Here is an 18,101-nt window from a genome sequence, read left to right on the forward strand (position 1 = left end):
TAGAGGATGGGGTCGTAGCCGTATCACAGAGGAAGGGAAGCAAATCTATCGCTTGCTGTTCTCTCCAGAATGTGCTCATTCTAATCCGAATCCAATTTTCCTCTTATCTGTGGCCTGAAGAAATTGAAATGAAGCCACTTAAGAGATCAGCCTACCTGAGAGCACCTCACTGAGGATCAGCCTCACTGAGAGTTGTGTCCGACCATGAGATTTTAATTTCATTTGGACAAAGGTTTAAGTGTCTATGCCACCTGACCATTGATTTTGTGATACATAGGAGTAAGAACGATAGCTTTCGGAAGGGATAATTTCAAAATAACTGCTTTTATTTTACTAAAATGTGGGGGCTCTAAGATCTGCTCCCCCTCCTTAGGAAATTTGAATGTGTGGGTAACATGCTGTCATGAAGACTTTATAATCTGCAATATTGGAGAAGTAATAAGATGCTGTTGTTGGTTGACCATCTGGTTGCACATTCTTGATGTCAAGGTTTGCTGTTTTATTTTTTTAAATTAATTATTTTTACTGGTGAAAAGCAAGAAATGGGAGTTCAGAAATTTCAGAGGTGTTTTAGAAGGAAGAAATTTATGTTTAGTTGCTTAACATGGTTAGATTTTGTTTCTACCTTGTACAAAATAGGAAGTAAAAGGTTCGCTAGATATGTTTTCTTTTTTTTTCCCTAAAAGATAAACTGAAAACTTCTAATTGGCTCCCTCTCTGGCCCCAGATTTGAACTTTTAGCTTACATTAAAAACAGTCTCTTTATCATAAGTAGGAATTAGACATACATTAGAAGAAAACTTTAGAAAGAAAAATCACCCACAGAAAGGACCTACAGAGATTTCATATTTCATCCATCCATTCAAAAATATTTATTGAAACCCTAGTATTCGCCTATCATGCTGCCAGACACTGAGAGATTTGCTGAAGAAATCTTAAAGACATTCTCCCTTCCTTTGAGGAGCTTAGAGCTTCCTTGGGTGGGGGAGAAATGACACCGACATATGAAACAGTTAAGTTGTAATTCAACACAGCATATGATTAAATACCAAAATGTGTGGTTCCGACAAGAAAAGCTATAGGAGTTCAGCAAAGGGGGTGATAACTCGGTGGCGCTACTGTGTTCTGCCTACAAATTGGCAAATTGCAGCAGTATTTGTGTGAAATATTTTACACTTGTTTTTTTGGCAGCCTTAGGCCTTGACTTCCAGGCAGCATTAGGAGCCTACGACAATATTTGTACTCCATTCGCTCTAGAACTGGCTTTGTTGTTGTTGTTTTGTTTTTCAAATAGAGGGAGCATCTTATTCAAACCAGAGTGCCCAAGAGAGGCCGGTAGTTTTGACAGTTGTAATCTCTTTCAAATCCAGAATAAGGAACCAACTTCGTCATCCTGTTTTTCAATCCAGCCGCACTCGTCCCTCTGTGGCCGACTCTTCCTGACACCGAAAGGCGGTTTAATTTGAACTTAATGTCCGTGACGGACGAGCTAGCCATCAAGGGTCGGATGAATTGATGGCTTTGGAAAACTGCTGATGAAAATCCCAACGGTCAGGACGTTGGAGAAGGAGCCCACACAGATGTAGGGGAGTTTGGACACAGATGTGCTCCCAGCAAACAGGGTTCCCCAACACTTGCTCAAAGCACTGTGCCCGAGGATGATGTTTAATGAAACTCACCAGCTTCCTGTTCTATTTTGGTCATATTCAAATTAGCACAGAGCTCAAAAACGAAGGCTTGGGGCCTACATTCTTACAAATTGAAAAAAGGAGAGAAGAGGAAGAAGAGGAAGTAAAAATGTTTGTGAAGTCAGATACTCTTTCGGGGACCACATCCCGCCCCACTCTGACCTTTTGAGGGACTCCCCACAGACGAATGCCTTTATCACTTTGTTGCTTTTCAATCTTGTGATTCATGAATTTTCCACTTCTTTTCAAACTTACTGTCACTGGTTCTCCTCTACCCCTCCATTTTAACCTCAGGCCTTGAGGAGGCATAGGTAACAGGGATGTTTTGGTCTCTTCTTGATATCATCCAGTGGAATGTTTGTGGAGTTCAACACCTTTGAGAATACCATGGCCCTTGCTGTTCATTCTTTTTGTCGGTCTGCTGGCCCTTCCGGGGAGGCAGGAGTTCCCAAGCTAGCATGACCGAGAGTGGCCGAGACATCCAGCAGAGGAGTGCTCTCCCCCTTTAGCTCCTGGTCATGTTTACTAGAGGAATCGGCCCCAGCCACAGCTTAAGATTTATTCGGGACATCTTCTGTGCTGACAGACTTGGGAAGGTGGCCCTGGAAAGTGTTGCACCCATATCTTTTGATATAATTGGGTGTCTGCCTAAATAAATGTTATGTCGCAGATGGTTATGGAATGGCTTATCACATTCTTGGGAAGACTCTGCCCTTGAAATATTTATATTTAATTATCAGACTACAAAGCACAAGACAGCTTTATTTTTTTCTTAATAACAAAAAGATTTCCACAGTAGGTTGATATTCTGGGAATGAACCACAAACCTAAAATTTATACAGTATGTAAACCCTTTCTTGGGCTGTCCTTTGCACCAGGTTTTTCTCAAAGGGAGCTCTTTAATTTTAGAATCCACTAGAGGATGTGCTTTGGGTGTATTTGGCGACGTCATCCTGAGAGAGGCCACGGGAGCCGAAGTTCAGCGTGTTGTCTACATTTGTTTTCTGCTCGTAGACATGATGGAAAAAACGCCCTGCTGTTGTCCTGTTGCTTTTCATGGTTTTAGCATCACGTTCCCATTCTCGCTCAAAATCAATAACCCTCTGCCCAAAGCCTGGCATTCTGTACTCAAGCCAAGTGTGAGAAGTTTTAACTAATGCATGTGTGGGGTTGCTGTTTTGTTGCCTTTTCCATTTTTTGATAGGTGTACATTTAAAGAAGATTGTGTACATCCAGAGAACTATGAAAACTGGCTGGATATTTCATCGGGAGCCAAAAAGTGCCCTCAAATTAACCTATTTCGAAGCAGTAAAGATAAGGTAAGAGGAAAGATTTTAATTTGTCTCTAATGTCTCATTTTGCACAACTGATGCTAACTTCCTTCTGTGTGTGAAATACCTACTAGCATTAAAGAAGCTTAGTTAGGAGAGTCCATTCATTTAGTTACTGATATTGAGTGCTGGCAGATGCCATACACTCTACGAGACACTAGGGAAATAGCAGAGAACAAGACATACGGCGAGCCTGCCCTCGTGGAGTTTGTCATCTCGTAGACCTCGTTCATTGAATTTAAAGAAAAAAATGGACTATTAATGTAGTAGGAAAATGTATTGATAAAAAAAAGGAAGAAAAAAGTTCAGATTCATGGTCAACAAGATTCCTTAAATGTGACTTCAGTGTAGAATTTTATTTTAGGGTCGTTTCCCTAATTTGTGCAGGCTTCTCCTGATAACTTTCTTATATACATGGCTTTAAGCAGTACTGGGAGAGGGGGCAAGAAACCACTACAGGCAGTGACTATCACGAGTGGGGTTCCTTGGCAAGCCAGGGGGCTCTTGTTATGGTCGTACCACCATGGGTAGCTCTTCAGCCCTATCACTGGTTGAGAGAGAGGACACGATGAGCAGCATATGATTGGAGCATCTTCTGATTCACACACCATCCATACCCCATGGGAATATGGAATTCCTGCCTTGTAATCTCAGAGACATTTTCTCCCTAATTATAGTTCTTGTGTTATGAATAATTGTACAGAATCCCCATCAGCAGCCAGTTGACCTGTCTGTTGAGCTCACTCTGTTTTATTTGAATGCCACATTAACAAGGAAATGGGCCACTTTCTCTTTTCCTGTACACTTTACCATTTCAAATAGCAAGAACCATACCACTTAAGATGATTTAACATTTAATAAAGGAGAGCCAGAGCATTTAATGAGTGATAAATAATAAAAGAATAAAGCTTTCAAGTCATAACTGATCAGAACTTAAGGATTTAAAGTTATTTGGCTGTTGTCACTTTCTATTGTCTTCCAGCAGGTTGGGGGGGGGGGGCGGTGAAGAAAGAACTTTCAAAGCCTTCATCCAAACCTCCACCAGCCCTGAGTCAGAGTGAAAAAAATGTGTGAAGAAGATGCTTAGGTATCTCAGCATAGGTGTGGTCAAATTTTTCTCTTATCAGTCTGAAAAATAGCTAACTTTGGTGCTGATAGAGAATGATAAAAAAGAAATACCATGATGTTTGAATATACCCAGGACTCTGATAAATGGTTAAGATTACCCAAGATTTTTTTTAATCATTTTGAAAATTTTAAGGGTGATACTTCAGCTAAATGTAGTAAGAGAAAGTAACTTGTTCATTATATAAAAGATGCTGTCTACACAATTTGCTTACCAATCTTTGGGTTCACTTGTATAAATTAATCACCATTTCTATCTAGTTTGGAACGTTGCAAAAAAATATTTACCCCTAAACAACCACTAGTGCTTTCTTCTCTACCCTGAGTCCCACTGTGGTTTACCCAAATCCCTGTAGAACCTTCCCACACAACCATTACCTCGCTCTCCAGCTACCATCACTCTCAAGGTAAAGGAGATAAGAATTTAGTAATCTCTGAAACCAACTTTAGACTGATTATTTTAATAACGTTGATAAAACATGTGATGCCATCTCTTAGTCATATTGTTTCAAAATATTTCCTCTTCTTATGGTCATCTGTGACTTACCTGAAAGTTCCAGATCTTTGTTGATTTAAATAATACCTGACCCTGATCTACAGAGATGGTAGTCTATAGCTCGGGTCAAAGAGTGTTGGCTACCTGCCCGTCATATGCCTAGTAACATTCTAGTAACTTTCTGAGTACAGAAAGACCCTGATATAATGCAGAGCCTCTGCTTCCAAGAATCATCATCTCTTTACACAAAACAATTAGAAGATTGTATATCCTCATCCTCATTACAGAATCGGCATTAACAAGAAATAATTGGAGCAATTCCAGTTGGCTTGGAGGGATTTCGTGAGGTTTTGTTGAGCAAAAACAGCAAGATGCAGAAAAGTATGTGTAGCATGATCTTGTATTGATCGAAAACTCAATATATGCTATTGATATATATAGCATATATGATATGCTATTGATATAGCATGATCTACTGTATATGTTTATGTCTCTATATAATTATTTGCGCATGAAGAAAAATATGAGAGAATTCTTACTAGGTCGTAAACATGGGCTCTCCTGATGGTGTGACTGATGATGTGGTGAGAGGGAAGGCTGAGACAAGTAGGAAAAAAAAAGAAGAAAAATGAAATTCTCATATACACAAACACAAAAAAAGGATGTGTGACATCCCATTTTTGCATTATGCAAAATTGTTTGTATACTTATAAAGAGATTGTAACAATCAGTGAAAATGGCTAATACTGATAAAAACAGAAAAGACAGAAATAGAAGTATTTCCTACAAACAGCAGAACTCTTAAGGCAGAGACACTAGAAACATTCTTTTACAAATCAGAATGAAAACAAGGAATTCCACCATCACTGGTACAACCAGCATTGTTTTGAAAGTTGTGTCTAGTGCAGTAATATAAGAGACAAGTAATATAAATAACTATGGGAAAGGAATAGATTAAAAAATATCACTATTTGCTCATCTTAAGTGGTTGTGTATCTTCCAAATCTAAATATATTAGCTTTTAAAACTATTCAAATTAGAAGTAAAAGTGCTAAATGTTCAGTAAACATTCAAGTATCAATAACGTTAGGTGAGGTAAAGGAGTTAAGGTCAATTAATAAAAGATCCCATTCATTAAAAACAACCAAACACTCAGGCATAAACTTAAAGGGTGAGGTGTATACCCTATATTTTAAAATCACTTTTACTAGAAGATACATGTTGAAGACAGCTACCACAAATAGTAATTTGGGCTATGCAATAGCTTGCTTTAAGCAATTCTTTCTAACAGTAATTAGTGGGGCAGTGGTCTATTGAGGCTGTTTATAACTCATGATAGGGAAACCTTACCAATTAGAAACATAAGCATAAATAAAAATAAAAATAAAAATAAAAACACACAAAGTATTTTCTTGGAAGATAGGAAAAACATCTTGAATATATCCAGATACATACTACATTTCTGGGCAGGAAGATACCATAAAAATGTCATTTCTTCCTCAACCTATTTTCTAGATTGCATGTCATCCCAGTGAAGATTTGAATAGACTTTTTCTTAAAAGTAATTTAAAATCAGCTGGAATAATATGAACTGGTCAAGAATATCCAAAATGTATTTTGAAAAAACAGAAATGTATTTAAGCTAGACCATTTCCATATGATTATAAACTTGTAGATAGTGACAATAACTCAATCCATGATTCCGTTTAAAAGTAAGAACGTAGATCGTGGAAATAGGCTAGAAAGCTCAGAAATAAATGTAAAAATTGTAAAGATCAGATATCATAGAATAAGAGGAAACAAAATTATTTCATAAAAGGTGCTGAGATAACAGACTTACAATATGGAAACATAACTTAATTCACATTTTACTTTAAATATAAAAATTTAAGCTGATTAAGAAATAATAAAAAGCTAACACATAAAAACAGAAAATAGAAATAGGTACCAGATAATTGGAAATATAATTTTCTTAGCTCTGAACCAATGTAGTATGTAATAACAAAGGAAAAATATTCATATACTTGACATTTAAAAATATACAACAGAAAAGATAACTACAGCACAATTCAGGAAAACATTTGCAACAGGCAAGATATTCATTGCAAGATATTAAAACCAGGAGAAATTGAAAAGAAAAATACCAGGACACCAAAGAGTGGGCAAAAGCATACATTCTCACAAGAGGAGGTTTAGAGAGTTAGACATAGTTAGTGGAATATGTTCACTTCACTAATTATCTAATAAATACAAATTAAAGTGAAAAGAATATGCTAACACCTGGCATGGCAATGCCAATTAGCACAGCCTTTTTGGAGAGCGATTTGATGTTCTGTTTCGAAAGTCATAAGTAAATTCATTCTATCTGAAACACTAATTCCAGGCTTTGAATTCTGAAGAAGTAACTTGAAAGAAGCAAAACTGTAAGCATGCAGATGCCACTTCAGTAGCTTTGTAGACTGAGAAACCTAGAAATAAAAAAACTGTTTGGCAATAAGCAGAATGGTTAAGTAAAATAAGGTCTGCTACCTGCTAGAATGTTATGCAGCAAGCTCTCTGGCGCCGTGGACATGACTGACTAATTGACACTCAAACTTTCTATCTCATCTGATTCTTTGTGTCTTCACTCCCTCTCTATCCAGCTTAGTTGGAGAAGGAACTATATTCTAAGTTGAAGAACCTGGTAAGGATTCCCAGGTTGGGTTTATTAAGCCAAGGCGTCAGCTTTTTATCTATACTTGCATGGAACTCATACCCACACAAAAATACCTTCAGCTCCCTGGCTACACTCTCCTTCCACTGCACTTGAAAGAACTTGCTATTTTCAGATCAACTCCAACCTGGCTTCTGCCCCGGGGTTCCCCTGCAACTGTTCTTGCTGAGGTCACTAGCAAACTCCTCGTATCCATTCCAGCAGACACTATAAGTCCTCCTCTTACTTGGTCTGTTGTCTGCGTTCTTGAAACCCCCTCTCCCGTCGCCCTCCCTCCCTTGGCACACCCTGTCCATGCTTATTTCCTTCTCTCTGGCCATGCCTCAGCCTCCCTTGCTGGCTTCATCTCTCTCTGACTCTAAATGCTGGAGTTGTTTTAGACCCAGTTTAGGCTCTTCTTGTCTTTAGCTCTCTAGTTTGTCTATAGACCATCTTATCTACTCCCTTGTTTTTATATCTCATCTCTGTGTTCATATCTCCTTTATCTCTAGCCCAGATTGCTCCTCTGAGTTCCAGGCCCATATCTAACTTGACCTATCTCTTGATTATTACGCAAGTATCTTGAACTAAACACAACCAAAACTGAAATCTTGCATTTTTCCACCCAAAGTCTACCTCTCCCTCTGTGTGTCACATTTCAGTAGATGGTACTTCCATCCATCCGTTTTTCTTACCAAAATTCTCCGTATCCACATGCCCTACTTCTGGTCTCACCCCATGCTACTTCTAAAGGGTATCCTGAATCTGTCAGTTCTTTCTGTCTCTACTGTACCATCCTAGTCCAGGCTTCTATCCCCTCTTGAAGATCTCTTCATACTGTATGGCCTCCAGTTTCCAAAAGGTGACATCCCCATGTTTCTGCTAGACTATAAGCTCTTTGAGGGCAGGGACCATAGCTATTTGGTTCACTAAAGCATTTAACACCTTGCACAGCACTCGGCACATGTTAAGGGCTTGATAAATAGGGAACAAATAAATGCAATGATTACAGTTATGTAAAAGCTATGTGAGAACTGGAAGGAAATGTGGAAAATTTAAAACTGGTGAAAAAAGGATTTCAAAAAAAATTTCTGATTCTGTTGTTGTAGTGTTTGAGTAATGAAATAAATTTAAGACCTGTATGTACACAGGGTAATATGTGATCATGTGCTGAGATGTATGTGCAGTTATAAGTGCTGGGTCAGAGAAGGCAGTGTGAATGAGAGCTCAGCCATTTGTTGGAGGTGAGTTAGTGGGAGCAGTTTGGGCTTCGTTGCTATGCTCAAGTCTGCTACAGATGGTTGGACTTCAGTCCAGTTAAAGCTGGATTATAAGAACTTGCCTTCTCCGGCAAGATTTATGGCTGAGAAACAGAATGTTTTGAAAATGGAAAGATGGAACTGACCCCAGGACTAGATTAGACATAGCAAGCTGATTTGAGGACAAGAGACAACAGAGTTTGAGGCTGGCCATTTGAAAAGTCTGGGTTAAAGTCAGATGTATAATAGAAGATGGACACCTCCCAGGTTGTCTGGGACTATAGCTCTTCATCATAGTTGGCAGGTTACCACTTCCTCTGCTCCCATCTTCCTAATGCTTAGCCCACCTTCCCACCAGATACCCTTTCTGCACCTGCTGCCAAAGGGGTCGACCATTGGCATATTAATTCTTTTAGTTTCCTTTTTTTTCTAACCTTCATTTTCTTTTTTTTTAACTGAAATACAATCACATCGAACATTGTGTAAGTTTAAGATGCACAATGGGTTGGTTTGATACATTGATATATTGCCATATGATTACCACCGTAACATTAGCTAACACCTCTATCCCATCACATTGCATTTCCTTTTTTGTGGTGGGATAATTTCCCTCTTTCAACCTGAGAACTGGCTGCCTTGTTTCTTTAGATAATTCATTTGGGAAAAAGTTGCTTTAGGGGAGATTTCAAGATTTTCTCTTGGTGTCCATTCGTGTACACACACAGCCTCCCACTCCAAAACTCCGATCGTATGTTTGCCCACAAACAAAACCTTAATTTTAAGTAGACTTCATAGGTCACCTTCTTTAAAACTATAATAACAGTACCAGTAAGAAATAAAGAAATGAAAAATGTATCTTAGCACCCGGGGAAGTGAACGTACGTCTTCTTAAATAAACCCCGGCCCAAACAGAAACAAATGAAAAAAAAAAAAATCATGTGTTTGGATGGGAATACTTAATATCACAAATATATAAGATCTCCTAAAACTAATGCATATATTTAATACAATTGCAATTAAACTCATGGTCTCCTCACCCCATTTGGGTAAGATAATCTTAAAATTTATATGGAAGAGCAATGTCTAGGAGATGCTAAGAAGATTATGAAAATAAAGATAGAGTTTGCCTTTTCAGATGTTAAATATATTTAAAATCACAGTAGTAAAAGCTTGACATTGGAATAGAAGTAAATCAATAGATAATTGGAACAGAGCAGAATTCAGACTTAGATTCCAGATACATGGTAACTTAATATATGACAAAAGCGGTATTTCAGTTCAGTGGGAAAAGGAAGGTATTTTTTAAGTAAATGGTTATGACATAGCTGATTAGTCATCTGGATAAAAATAAAGTTGGACCCTTATACATAAATATAAATTCCAGATAGATTACAGATAGAAGTTTAAAAAACAAAACAAAGATCACAATTTTGTATTTGTCTATAAGCTAAAGTTTGGGAATAACTTTATAACCAATGCAAAAACATGACGACATAAAAACACATTGTGTGGGGTAAAAGATACCACACATACAAGTTGCAAGACAAACAGATTAGGAGAAAATATGTGTCAGAGATATGACAGATAAGGATTAATATCTATACAGAGCGCTCTTAAAAACTGATAAGAAAAATACAGAGCAGAAAAATGGTCCAAGAATATGAATATGTGATTCACAAAAGGGCAAATCAAGTAGTCAAAACATCTCTTTCTTTACATCAGCAGTCTGAGAAGTTCTCCTTCTCTGGCATGTCAAAGGGTGAGTTCACTTAAGGCTCGAGGATGGATGGAGAGGGTACCAAAACAATGACGTGGTTCCTGAATCTTCTTCTTCCCCACACAGACTACAGTCACTGTGGTGGGAAGCTTCCCTCCCAGACGCTCGGAGTGGGAGTGTGTGGTGAAGAACCTGGACACAGGCAGGCAGCTCTGCAGGGGTAGAAGTCCGCCAGGCCAGACCTGCGCGTGCAGCATCCCCACCAGAGCGACCTACAAAGGTAGGCGGACTCTTTGCTAGTTTTTTGTTTGAAAGTGAAGAAGGCAGGAGAACCTCCTGAGTCCAGATGGCCCAGGAAGCGAGTTGAATGTGAGGGAGTCTGTGTAGTCCCACCCTATAGATTCAGTCTCTGCCTACCTCCTGCTCTCCCTCCTCCCAGGACTCCGGCATCCCACTCTTACGTGTGAGTGGAGAATGACAGAGGAGGGGATGCTTGAGACGACAGTGGGGTAAAGCTAGAGATCATTGGGCTTCCCCTACCCAAAGGGTTCAGATAATTCAGAGATCAGAAAAGCTGGGAATGCCCTTGATGAGAATGAGATGAGAAAATAGAACAGCTAATGTTCTATCATCTTAAGATCATTGCATTCATTCAGAAAGGAAGTGTTTATTGAATATCTACTATGTGTTGGGCACTGTGCTGGGTGCTAGGGATACAGTGACCAAAAAAGACAGACCTGGTTCTTGCTCGCAGTATTTATAGCTTCTTGGGGTAGAGACAAGTAGATGACTTGTTACAATGAAGCATGTAAATGCATAGAGAGCCATGGGAAGTAGAGGAAAGGGGCACCTAACCGAACTTGGGAGGTGGCTGAGGGGACGAGGAAAACTTCCTAGAAGATGAATAGAGTGGAGCCAAAGAAAAGGGGGAGGAGCAGTCCAGGCAGAGACCAACTAGTGTGATGGCTAGAAAGAGAGAAAAAAGCTTTGTTTGAAAAGCCATAAGAGGTTCTATATGGTTCAGGCAAATGGGGTAGGGACAGATGGAAAGCAATAGATACCAAAGAAGGCACAGAGTATCTGGTGTAAAGAGCCATTTACAATCAATAAATTTTTGTTGAATGAATGAATGAATGAATGAATGGCTGCAGGTGGAGGATGGCTAGAAAAGGAAAGGAGTGAGCTGTGAAAAATCAGAAGGAAAGCTGTTGGGGTGATCCTGGTAGGGGGTGACTGTGAGAGCGGGTGCAGAGACAGGGATGGAGAGAAGTAGGCAGATTCCAGAGAATCTGGATGGTTATGAGTTATGGTGGACGCACTGAGGATTCAGGAATCCCTGTGGGAGAGAAAGACTAGAAGTAGGGTCACAAGATTGGTGCAGGCCTCCTAAAAAGGGGGAAAATCATGATGGACCTGAGTTTCGTGGTGAGAACTGGTGTTACTCGGTTCATCCCAAATCTCTCCAAAGGGAATTTGGAGCACGAGGCCAGAGACCCAAGCTTAAAAAATGCCTCTCAGCCACTGGGCTCTTGGTGACTGTTTGGGATCGAATAGCTTGGAAAATGATTTGTTCTCCACTTTTCTTTGTTTACCCTATGCAGCCTTTGTGATGGGCTTCTAGTTAATTTGCTCATTATAATGCAGATCTTACTCATGTATAAAATCTGTTTTTCAAGTATTTGAGATCACCTTGTAAAGCCCTTTGGTCGCGTTTAGAGCCTCCATCCGTTGCACCCGACCTCTGCCTGCCCTTTTCTTGGAATGCCTTGCATATTCTGAGCCAGCAAACAAACTCCCATCCCACCTCGTGCATTCAGCCAGCCGGTGGTCATTGCCAAACCTCTGTCCGTGCCCTCACCCCTTTCATCAAATCCTGTTGCCCTTCTGCTTTGAAACCGTGGAGGAAGCATCACTTCCTTCGTAACGGTCCAAGCTCTTCGGGCACCCCCCACAGTCCCCACAGACACCCCCATCTGCGTAGCCAGGTGCTGCATGGAACTCAAACCACTCATGGGCTGTTTCCTTGAGTCCTGTCATTGTTGGGTTTTTCCACCTAAGCCATTTTATCTCTTGCAGAATCACTGTAAATGCTACCAGAGCAGAGATCAAATATATTTGTTTCCTTGTGATATTTCCCAGTAGTGTTTTGTGCATGGCTGACATGAAGAAAAGTACAACTTTTCCTGGTGTTCACCACTGAACATTGTAGATTCCACTGAAGTGTACTTTCCCTGGGAGTCTCTCTGGGCTTCCTGTCCGTATGTCCGTTCTCCTAACATTTACGAGCGGCTGTACCAATGCTCTTGCTGAGAGGTCACGCCAGCCCTCAGACCTCCTTGTCTTTACAGTTGAGGGTTATCCTTTCGTATGTAACCACTTTATGTGAGCAGAGTTGTATGTGGTATCCTGGCTTTCAGAATGAATTTTATCACTGTAGAGAAGTATCTTAAGTTAAGGGTTCTCAGACTTTGGGAATCACACACTAATAAAATTTCACTATAGAAAAGTAAAGGGTGCCAACAAACTTATGCCAACTTCTTATTTGGCTAAATGAAGCCTTTCATTTTTAAAGTCTCATCCTCTGTCTCCATTAACTCATAAAAGGAAGACAGTATCCTCCCAAATGGATGACACTGAAAACCTCACCGAGGAGCACCGGTCCCTGGACACAGTGGGCTTCGAGGGGGCCGCTCCAGTCTCTGTGTCCAGCCCCGGCTGCATACAATCATGGCATGGGGCACGTTGCCCACCACAGAGTCCCAGAGGCTCTCCAGGTGTGTTAAGTCAGGATATCGAGGCGCGTGGCTCTGGGATCTGTTTTCATCAGCTTCTCAAGTGATTCTGATACACCCCTGGGATTGGGAATCACCTCGGAGAGAATATAGAAGTTGAGGACATACAGGAACAATGACATTTTTCTAATGCTGATTGAGCACGGTTTTTATCTTGTTACTTTATTCTTTTGAGGGGTTTCTACCCAGTGAGTATGTTTTCCAAAGCAAATAAGAAAACTTTTTATCATAGATTTGGCAACAGTTGACTCTAAGAGGATCATGGAACCCAGCCCATGGGAAGCACACTTAGAGTCTGTTAGGCAAATATCGGCAGTGTGGATTTTGCTGAAGCTACAGGATTTTTGTCTCCAACATTCTGGTTATCATGTTCTAGGCAGTTCTTGCTCGGTGACTTGTTTTATTCTTATGCCGTGGCCAATTACAAGCTGAGATAGTGATCCCGGGGAGAGTATGAGATGTAAATGGGCTGTAAAATGGCTTTTTCCTAGTGATTATCCATGGGAGGCTTGGAACGCGAGGTGGGCCTGGGTCTGTTTGGAGGCTTGTGCTTGCACTTCAGCTGCCTGACGCGAACGGCCCCCGGGAACGAACCACATGCCAGCAGCTGGGACACCCCACCCTCTGTGCAAAGGAGGCAAAAATATTTATTTTTTGCATTTACAGCTTTGCTTGACGATAGCGGGACTCCATCGTAAATGACATTTTTTTCCCCTTTGCTCCAGATGTTTTGGTTGTCAACGTGACATTCTCCGTCGGTTCTTGGCATTTATCAAAAAGATTCAACTTTACCAACTGCTCGTCATTAAGAGAGTAAGATTTTATTTGAAATTTAAATATTCTTTCATTGGTTTTAATTTATTTGTTTGCTTTATGCCTCCATTTCCTCCGTAAAGAACTCTTTTGTGGAGTAGAACTTTCTAAAGGGCCTTTTGGAGCATGGCCTAACGGGAGATAGGAGGGCCCCTGAGCTAATAAGCTGGCTCATTCAAGCCCTAATAAGTAAGGTGCAGCAGCTAAGGAACAAACAGCTGTGCTTAAGTGTTCCTACCAATAGGGAAATACGTTTTCGCCAGACCAAGAGATGCCTTCAAGTGAGTACAGCGGGGTGGGGAGGGGGGGCTGTTATGTTCTCCCCTGATCAGAACGGCTTTGGGAATTTGAGTCAAGGTAGAGGGTGTGAGCATGAGGCAAGGGAAATCATCAAGGAGAAGGAGAAGATGAAATCTCTTCCATCGAAAGAACATGTTAATTCCCACCCAACCCACCCCTCTCCCCCCACCAACCTTTTTGTACCACCTTTGGCCATGTTGGACTACGTACCCCCCTGAGTTAGGGCCACACCACACTCCTTGCTTCTAAAGTAGAAGAAGACAGGGAGGAAACGTGTTTCTCAGATTCCTGATTTTCCAGTTGAAAGATGGGTTGGAGGTTCCCATGGAAACAACGGGAAGCTGTATTATTAGTGATTCTGTAGTTCATTCAGTCGTTTGATTGACCAACTCTGTGGGTATCGAACACGAGTTTCGTTTGGCCTGGCCTGAGAATCACTGTTGCTAGGGGGAAAATGAATTCAGGCTTGAAACTGAGTTGGAGGGCCCCCCCTACTGCTGGCCGAATAGAAGCCCCTGGACCCTGTCTTCACCAGGCACTCTTAAAGAGGGATCAAATTCAGTTATTTCTAATAAACTGGATGCATTTTGGGAGGGAGAAGAAACCAAACTTGATACAGAAAGCCTCGGAAGTCTGTGGAAATAGGAAAAAAGGGGGAGAGTTACAAAGAATTTTATAGCTCAAAGAGAGCTGAAACATAAAGCAGGTCCTCCCTCCCCAGTGTAGAGGCCAGGCGGAAGGAAGTGACTGGCCCTGGGTCCCACAACTAGGTAATTACGAACCAGCTGCTCAGACGCACAGCTCCCTAGAGGGTGAGTGTGCCCTGTCCTTGAGTACTTACTTCCCTTAGTAAAGCACTCAGTACAGAACTCACACCGGAGGGGCATCAAATGCAGATCACAAGCCTGCTTCTAGCTCACTTAGGTGGCTGGATAAACACTTCAGTGAGCCTGCGTTTCCTCCTCCCATCAAAGCTGCAGTTCTCTCTAGATCGGAGTCACAGAATGCTTTGGCATTTCTTGAAGACTCTAAAATACGAGCGGTGTCCCCGCTCCCTGCACTGGTCCTCTTGCTGTCCCAGGCTGACCTCCCATGGCTGTGTTTCCAGACCAACCTCAGTTTCTGTTTCTATTGTTCCTTCAACTCCGATTTTCCTATGACAAGCTTTTCAAGTCCTCCGCTGTTATCCTCACGTGATAGGTTATTTGATTAGTAGACACAGTTCTTCCTTAATTTGATTAAAAAGCAAACAGTGGCGCCCCCTTCCCTCTATTGCCAGGCGATACTTTTGGTCTCGCCTCTTCCAGGCAGTTGAGGGGTGTTACTAGTCCAGCGAGGGAGGGCGTGCTGAACTAGGGGTGGAGAGAGGGAGGTCAGTCTCCAGAGGGAAACTTCCCTGAGGGTAGACAAATAGCAGAACCCGATTCAGAAACAGAGCCGATGGGTTCCTGTTATCTACCAGCTCGGCAGGTGACCCCAGCTTCCGGTTTCCATGGCAACAGCCCTGCAGGTATGATGACGGTCCATCAGCCCCGGGGGTTGCCCAGAGCAGGGCACAAATTCGGTGCTCTAGCCCCAGCCTCAGAGGACTGTTCTCTCTCCCCTGGGTTCATCAGTCTGTCCAGGGCTTTGGTTGTTGTTGTTGTTTTCCCATCTTCTTTTAAATGCTTGCACACCACATCACAGAGGGAAATTCTAGGATATGAACATTTTCCTAAAAATGCAGGAATTAAGTTGGTTTTCCGTTTTGCCAGATGCCCAGTATGTATTGGAACTGGCTGTGCTTGGTGTAAAAGTGAGAGAAGGTGTATCCACCCCTTCACAGCTTGTGACCCTTCTGATTACAAGCGAAACCAGGTAAAGTACCATTTTTGTTATTATAAGGTTTTACCAAAAATATATGTTTGCGGCCACCCAGTCCCAGTCTGTCTTTTGTGTTTGTTTCAAGCTCTAAATTTCCCATCTGTTTGGATGTTGTTGAAGGGCTGTTCTTCATTTCAGGAACACTGTCAGGTTGCTGTTGAGAAACGGACACCACCCAAGACAGCAGGAGGAGGAAGATTCGTGGAGAATAAGAGTAATAGGACCCATCAGGGCTTGCAGGTCAGACCCTGGTTTTGGACTCATAATGGAAAAAATTCCCCTTTTAAATGACAATAACAACTCCTCCTACTTTGGGTTCCTTTTAAAAATTCCTTGTTTTACTTTCTACCAAAATTCCCTTTTTTACCTTTGATTTTTAACCAAGTTTCACTTAATTGGCTCATACACGAAAGGCTGCACGCTCACATAAAAGAAATTAAAATTCGGTAATTATGAAAAATGATATCGTTCCAGTAGGAGTAAAATTTTCAAGGTGACTTCACGGCTCACTCTGGAGGAGTTAGAAGGAAGCAGATAGCACCCGGCACTGAGGGGATTTCAGTTTGAACCTCGCATTGCAATGGCATTCCTGGGGGTTACGTGGGGTGAGGGGAGTCTATGCAAAGGATACAAACTCCTTCAGATTGCCTCTCTTTACTTTGTAGAGGTGATCTGACCCATAGTTAATAGTGCCAAAGCAAAGCGTTGTGTCTTATGAGATATTTATTTATGTATGTATGTATGTATGTATGTATGTATGTATGTATTTATTTATTTATTTTAACTCTCCATTTCCCCAAAATTTTCTTCATGAAAAAATATTTTCTATGAAATTTCCTTGGAAATTCCTCTGATTTTCTTCGTAGCACATCACCAAGTTCAACCAACAGACATGTTTGAGAAGAAAGGATATGACAACCTAAACGTTCTGGGCAAAGAATAGTGCCTGTGCTGGGAGTGGCTGGCTCCCCCGAGCCAACGGGAGTGAATTGAGCATGTACTATGTGGTGACAAACAAAAAAGGATAGGTTCTTGCTCTTATTAATCTGGAGGTCGAGCAGGAGCAGACAAATTAAAACACAACATTTCTTTTTCTAAAAAAAGGCTCTGTTTTCTATTTCATGATTAATCTATGGTTTTGAGTTATCCATTTGCTGGTATTTAAGGTCAAGTGCCAATATGGATCAGTAGCACATTTTTCATCGCTCCTGAAAAGTTGATAGTAACTTTAGGTGAATAACTAACAGGCAGAGGGAATGTGAATCAGAATGGATTATGAAGTTAATTAAAGGCATTAGAAAGGCTTGGTGGGCCGATATCTCCAGATTTGAAGTCTTCGAGGTTTTATTAAGGGATGGGCTAGTACTCTTCTCTTCCCTTAGCTTATAAAACTAAGACATAATGACAGGTATTTGGATCAAGGAGGCAGTGGCTTTTTAAAATAATCAAATTTCTCTTTTGTTGTTGTTTTAGTTGTTTCTTTTCAATTTTAGTAAGGTACACCTAACAAAATTCACCACCTTTGCCACTTCTAAACGTACGGTTCAGAAGTGTTAAGGACATGCACGCTGTTGTGCAACCGTCACCACATTCCATCTCCAGAACACACTTCATCTTGCAGAACTGAAACTTTGTACCCCTTAAAAAATAACTTCCCGTTTTCTATCCCCTCCCCTCCCTGCCAGTCCCTGGCAACCACCATTCTACTTCCTGTCTCTATGAATTTGGTTACACTAGATACTTCATCTAAGTGGAATCATATAGGAATTGTCTTTTTGTGATTGACTTATTTCATTTAACATAATGTCCTCAAGGTTCATCCATATTATTAGCATGGAACACAATTTCCTCCCTCTTGAAGGCTGAAAAATATTCCACTGTATGCACATACTACATTTTGTTTATCCGTTCATCTGTGGATGGGCACTTGGGTTGCCTCTCCCTTTCGCCTGTTGGAAATAATGCTGCTATGAACATGGGTGTGCAGATATCTCTTGAGGACCCTGTTTTCAATCCTTGTGGGTA

At 41.0% G+C, this 18,101-nt stretch overlaps 1 protein-coding gene across 3 annotated transcripts in view; it reads left to right on the forward strand.

The window, feature by feature from the left end:
- Positions 1 to 18,101, forward strand: part of PLXNC1 (plexin C1) — a 142,044-nt gene that overhangs the window by 51,335 nt on the left and 72,608 nt on the right. For all 3 annotated transcript variants that reach the window (XR_013449311.1, XM_036074499.2, XM_036074514.2), the window contains exons 5-9: positions 2,893 to 3,007; positions 10,435 to 10,588; positions 13,826 to 13,913; positions 15,968 to 16,070; positions 16,215 to 16,316. Coding sequence is in view for 2 of the 3 variants with exons in the window: in XM_036074499.2 (XP_035930392.1) it covers positions 2,893 to 3,007; positions 10,435 to 10,588; positions 13,826 to 13,913; positions 15,968 to 16,070; positions 16,215 to 16,316 (562 nt within the window). In the remaining variant the exon portion in view is untranslated. The remainder of the gene's footprint in view (positions 1 to 2,892; positions 3,008 to 10,434; positions 10,589 to 13,825; positions 13,914 to 15,967; positions 16,071 to 16,214; positions 16,317 to 18,101) is intronic.

The sequence above is a fragment of the Halichoerus grypus genome, chromosome 6, assembly GCF_964656455.1.
Source record: "Halichoerus grypus chromosome 6, mHalGry1.hap1.1, whole genome shotgun sequence".
Taxonomy (NCBI): domain Eukaryota; kingdom Metazoa; phylum Chordata; class Mammalia; order Carnivora; family Phocidae; genus Halichoerus; species Halichoerus grypus.